This window comes from Mesoplodon mirus, assembly GCF_964341445.2.
Source record: "Mesoplodon mirus genome assembly, chromosome: 5".
Lineage (NCBI taxonomy): Eukaryota > Metazoa > Chordata > Mammalia > Artiodactyla > Ziphiidae > Mesoplodon > Mesoplodon mirus.
This window is the reverse complement of record NC_138980.1, coordinates 44,478,082-44,484,338: the sequence shown is the minus strand read 5'-3', so window position 1 is coordinate 44,484,338 and position 6,257 is coordinate 44,478,082. Positions and strand designations below refer to the sequence as shown.

The 6,257-nt window shown below is 51.0% G+C and overlaps 1 protein-coding gene across 4 annotated transcripts in view; it reads left to right on the top strand.

The window, feature by feature from the left end:
* Positions 1-4,925: 4,925 nt before the first annotated feature.
* Positions 4,926-6,257, top strand: part of MAST3 (microtubule associated serine/threonine kinase 3) — a gene marked incomplete at its 5' end in the record, with an annotated part of 38,484 nt that continues 37,152 nt past the window's right edge. For all 4 annotated transcript variants that reach the window (XM_082623981.1, XM_082623979.1, XM_082623983.1 and 1 more), the window contains one exon: positions 4,926-4,964. In XM_082623981.1, coding sequence (XP_082480107.1) covers positions 4,926-4,964 — 39 coding nt within the window. The remainder of the gene's footprint in view (positions 4,965-6,257) is intronic.

Below are 6,257 nucleotides of genomic sequence, written 5' to 3'. Positions count from 1 at the left end.
TAGATTAGTGGTTGTCAGGGGCTGGGGGAGGGGAATGCGGAGTGACTACTCATAGGGATGGGGCTGAATTTTGGGGTGCTGAAAATGTTCTGGAACTAGACAGAGGTAATTGGTGCACTGTAGAGTGAATATTCTAAATGTCACTGAACTGTACATATTAAAATGGTTAATTTTATGTTATGTGATTTTCACCTAAAAAAGAATGTTCTCGGAGCCCAGGTGGGCAAAGAACAGGGTAAGGGTCTCTCCTGGGGGAAAGTATCTGGGGAAACTGAGGCCCAAGAGGCCAGGAGGGAGCCCTTTCTCTGAGAGCCAGTCCTGAGGGGCAGCTGGGCTGGCCAGGGTCAGGCGCCCAGCAGGCCATGAAGTCAGAGCCATCGGAACAAAGAGGCAGTGTTCCAGGCCTGGCACAGTGGGGACGGGGACCCTGTGACCCTGCACAGAACAGTCTTCACAGGCAGCAGGGCCCAGGCCAGGCCAGGGGGCGGAGTAGATTTGAGGCCTGGGGGAGGGTCAGAGACAGAAAGAGACAGAGACACAAATGGAGAGAAACATAAAGATAGAAGGGACCATTGGAGATAAGGGTAAACCCATGGCCCCCCCTCAATGATCCTGAGACCCCTACCTCAGGTGCCCCATTTCACAGATGGAGAAACTGAGTCCAGAGACACCCAGACCACTCAGGGACCCAGCTAGAGGTGAAAACATGGATGCAAACCCTGAGGCAGGGCGCCCCCCACAGTGGGGCTGAGCTTTGCACCTTCCAGAGTAAGGCCCATGCCCCAGGGCTACTCCCTACCTCCCACCAAACCCCCTCCCGAAAGTTGGGCCTCCCAGGCCTCAGCTTCCCCATCTGCAAATGGGCTAGAGTGTGGATAAAAGAGCGTTGCTGCCCACCAGAGAGCCAGTATGATTTGTCGTTCTTTGGGGGTTCGCAGTGGCCTCTGCTCTTGTCACACCTCTCTCCCATCCCCCCAAAGTTAGAGCAGTCACTGGAAAAACATCAAGGGGCGTGGGGCAGAGCTGGACACTGATGCCCCCAGCTCCTTGAGGTCAGGGACTGGGTGCAGGGAGGGGCAGAGGTTAAGGGGGCCCTGCGGGGGACCAGGGAGGGCTGCCCAGAGTAGGGAGGTCTTGAACTGGCTTTGTAGAATTAAAGGGCATTCCCAGCAGAGGTCACAGAAGAGGCAAAAGTTTGGGGGACATGATGTGGGGAACAGCAAGATGAACATGGCAGGTCTGGGGCTCCATGGGAGAGATGAAGATGGTAGGGAGGGCCAGGGCCTTGAGTGCTGGGCTGAAGGGCTGGGCTTTTTCCCAAGAGCTTTTTCCCAAGGAGCTATGGCAGGAGTGTGAGAAGGATTCCAGCCACTTGTCAGGTGTTGTTTCTACCCTTTTTGAGGTCACAGTTGGAAGCTCACCTTGAGGCTCACCGCAGCCCACCTTCCCTGTGCCAAATCTTTGTACACCCACCTCTCTTGGCCTGCCTGCCACCTACTCCAGGAAGCCCTCCCAGCTGCCCCAGAAGCACAGCTGGGATATGTCCCCAGAGCTGTCCCACTTTCAGATGCCCCACAAACTTGGGGGAGGGCGAGGCAGGAAGGATAGGGTCATAGGCCCCCCTCCCCAGGAAACGGTAATCGGAGGAACCACAGAACTTCCCCACCCCCTCAGCTTCCGCCTTCTGTGGGAAGGGCGGGTAGTGACCTTTAGCCCGAGAAGGGCTGAGCTTCTCTCCATGTGGTCAGGAGACCTGGTGCCCCTTAGGGGCATCTAAGGAGGATCTTGAAGGATGAGTAGGAGTTGGCAAGGAGAAAATCCATGAGTTCATTTAACAAACACATTTATTAATAAGAACATTTTTCACCAATAAGAACATTTTTCATTCACTCAACCAGGACTTTCTGAGGCCTCCAGAGGATCAATTGAGGATGTTTTAAAGAATACATAGTGGTGATCATTTTGTAAGATATAGAAATATCAAATCAATATATTGTGCACCTGGAACTAACATAATGTTGTAGGTCAATTATAATTCAATTTTTTTTTTTTTTTGCAGTACGCGGGCCTCTCACTGTTGTGGCCTCTCCCGTTGCGGAACACAGGCTCCGGACGCACAGGCTCAGCGGCCATGGCTCACGGGCCTAGCCGCTCCGCGGCATGTGGGATCTTCCCGGATCGGGGCACGAACCCGTGTCCCCTGCATCGGCAGGTGGACTCTCAACCACTGTGCCACCAGGGAAGCCCTTGAGGAGGGTTTTGATGGATGTGTAGAAGTTTGCAAGAAAAAAAATCTATTTATTCATTCAATAAATGTTCTCTGATGCTTCTCAAAGAGAATTTGAAGTGGATTTTGAAGGATAGGTGTTCACCGTGGAAAAATTGCATTCAGTCAGTCCTCCAGTCGGACAGTCAATAAATGCTCCCTGTTGCCCTTTGAAGAGGTCATTTGGGAAGGAGTTCTGGGAAGTTCTCCAGATAGATCATGGGCATTTGAGACCTCTCTGGTGGCTTCCCCTCCAGCAGCTCCCCATCTGTCCAGCCCAACCACCTCTGGTACAGGGAACCTCTCTTTCCTCGGGGTTCCAGCCAAAGTCCCAGGGAAGACTCTGATTGGCTGAGCTTGAGTCACATCTCCATCTTGAACCAATCACAGTGACTGAGATGGATAAGGACTCTAGGTCACATGTCCACCCCAGCCTGGATTACAGAACTTTTAGGCAGAACTAGCCAGAGACAGAAAGTTGGCCATGGTAGGGTGTGAACTTACCATCACCTGGGGTATGCAGGCTCCAGATGAAGTCTATTTATTGTAGGGTTGTCAGATAAAACACACAACATCCAGTTAAATTAGAATTTCAGATAAATAACACAGCTTTTTAGCATATCTATGTCCCAATTATTGCACAGGACATATACCGAAAAAGTATTCATTGTTTATGTGAAATTAAATTTAACCAGGTGTCTGTATTAGTTTCGTAGGGCTGCCATAACAAAGTATCACAGACTGAGTGATTTTAACAACAGAAATTTACTTTATTATAGTTTTGGAGGCTAGAAGTACAAGATCAAGGTGTCAGCAGGTTTGATTTCTTCCAGGGTCTCTCTCCACGGCTTGAAGATGGTATCTTTTCCCTGTGTCTTCACATGGTCTTCCCTTGTACACGTTTGTATACTAATCTCCTCTTATAAAGACACCAGTCATATTGGATTTGGATCTACCCACATGACCTCATTTTATTTAATTACCTCTTTAAAGGCATTATCTCCAAATACAGTCACATTCCGAGGTACTGGGGGTGAGGATTTCAACTTATGAATTTTGGGAGAACGCAATTCAACCCATAACAGTGGCTGCTTTGGAAAACGGTCTGGTAGTTTTTGAGAATATTTAAATGTAGAGTTACCATAGGACCCAGGAATTCCACTCCTAGGTATAGACCCAAGAGAATCGAAAGCATATGTCCACACAAAAAATTGTACATGAATGTTCACAGAAGCACTCTTCACAATAGCCAAAAAGTGGAAAAACTCAGATGTCCATTAATGGATGAATGAGTGAACAAAATGTGTCTATCCATGCAATGAAATATTATTCAGCCATAAAAAGGAATGAAGTAGTGGCATTTGCTGCAACGAGAATGAATCTTGAAAACATCTTGCTGAGTGAAAGAAGCCAGACACAAAAGGCCACATGTTGTATGATTTCATTTATGTGAAATGTCCAGGACAGGCAGATCCACAGAGACAGAAAGATTGGTCTTTAACAGGGGCTGGGAGAATGGGGAGTGACTGCTCACTGGTATAGGGTTTCTTTGGGGGGTGATGAAAGTGTTCTGGAATTAGATAGTGGTGATGATTGCACATCTCTGTGAATATGTTTAAAAACCACAGAATTGTACGCTTTAAAAAGGTGAATTTTATGGTAGGTAAATTACATGTCAATTTCAAAACGTGTGAGAAAAGCAAATTTGGCCTTGGAGTCCTGTATTTTTATGTGCTCAATCTGGCCACCATAACTTGGTGGGACACTACTGTACCTTACAGGCGATTAGCCAGAGACCTTAGCTAGGGTTCCCTCCAATCTGAGAACATACTCTAATGTCCAGGTCGAACAGTTGGTAACCAAGGGACCCTGCAGCTGCAGAGACAGTGGGAGTCCCAGTGAAAGAGAGAATATGGGTGCCATCTTGGGACTTGGGGCTTTTCCCAGCCTCCCTTTCCCTTCTGCAAAGTCAGGCTGAACAATTATCATCAGATACCTGTGAGAGGAGGTCCTCAAGAGGCACTTAGTTGGGTGCCCAATTGGCGCTCAGCAAAGGCAGCCATCCTCAGAAAAGAAACTGGTAACTACAGTGGCCACCTATTCTTGTAAATAAAGTTTTATTGGGACAAGGGCCAGGATTGTAGTGAGGCAAGAAGGCAGGGTCGTGCAAGGGCAGAATCTGATCCTGCTTTTATTTAAAATGTTGATGTCTAGCTCATCATGCATTTTTGTATTGGTTTCGATTCGTTAAACTATTGTATTAAAATGTTGTGTATCTTCATTACTGACTTTTTTTGTGGGCGCTTCTTAAATTTTGCACAGACGTGAGTGCTCCACTCGCCTCATCCTTGTTGTGTGCCCCCCGGGGAACATGAATTAACTTTTCTGAACCTCAGTTTCCTCATTTGCAAAATGGAGATAACTCTCCCTTCTAGGAAGATTCATTGAAAAATGTTTACTTCTAGGCTCTAGGGGTGGGGCGGGGCCTGAAAGGGCGGGGCAGGCTCGCCCGAAGGGGGCGGGCCTTTCGAGACCAGCTCTCGGAGAGGGGCGGGGTCAGGCCTCGTCAGCTGACCGGTTTGGCCAACGGCAGGGTGTGGCGGGGCCTGGCAGGCTGAGGCGGGGCAGGGCGCAAGCGAGCATTGCGGACTAGCCGGCGATGGACGAGCCGAGCCTGCTGCGGCGCCGTGGGCTCCAGGTGAGGCCCCTGCGCGGGCGGGCAGAGGGCGCTGGCGGAGTGAATGAATCTGCTTGGGTGCCGGGGTCGGGGCTTTGGCGAATCTGTTTGGGTGCCGGGCTCGGGGCTTTGGCGGACCAGGGGAAACTGAGGCGGAGGGAGGTGCGCGCTCCGGAGACTCCCACTTGTCCACCCGCATCTCAAAGTGCTTTTCGCCTGTTGGGAAGAGGGTATGTCCATTTGACATATAGAGAAACTGAGGCTCCGTGGGAGAAACGGGCTGAGGGTTTCGACCTCTCCACCAGCAGCTCTAATCATATGAGCAGCGACAGCCTTTGAGCGCTCACCATAAGTTCATCTCGTTGTGTCAATACTTTTACTAGTGCTATATTAATATTAATTAATGTGTATTAATACATGCCTCGTGCCTTCGCAGCGCCACCGCAGCCCTGCTTCAGCTCACCCCTAAGGCAAGCTGGGGAGGCTGGGGATGTCAGTCCGCCCTTTCGTCAGATAAGGAAACTGAGGCTGGAGTCTGAGAAAGTCACAAACCCGAGGTCGCACAGCAGGGATTCAGTCCAGCGACCTTAACCAGCTCTCAGGTCACAAGCCACTGCCAGCTGGCTCTGTGGCCTGGGGGGGTGGGGGCTGGGGCGTTGGGAGGCACTCTTGCGTCTCCCGACCTCAGTTTCCCCATTCATTAGAAGAGCCCTCCTTTTCTGACCTCTGGCCCCGGGTTTGTGTTCGGGAGGCAGCGCCACCAGGAGATAAGCAAAAAAAGCATCAGACCTAGCAGAGGCTGGCATTCTAACGCATGTGACCCCGCGGCGGCAACTTCCTTGACCTCTCTGGACCTCAGTGCCCCCATCCGTCCAGTGGGAATTTAGACAATCTAGCCGTTTCCCTCTGGGGCTTAGACCACACCCGCAAGAAGCCACCAGTTGCAAGTGGGGGAACCCGGGATTCATCATTTACCCAACAAACATTTATTGAGTGCCTGCTGTAGTCCCCCGTCCCACGCCACCCCCGCCCCTCTGGAGAGGCGGGGGATGGAGGGTTCACCCCTGGAACCGCCCTCCTGGATCTCCCAGCCTGTTGGGGGAGACGAATGCCTGAGCAGCAGTGACCCCGCAGAGGTGTCAGCTGCGATGGGGCACGCTCAGGCACCCCTGGAGAAGGCGGCTGAACCGAGGGTTGCTGGGTGACCTTGGGACAGAGGAAGCAGCCACTGGTGGCAGGGCAGGGGGTTGGTGTTTGGGGAAATGAATGAGGCTCAGAGAAGCTAGAAAGGAGGAGGTGGGGTGGGGAGGTGGG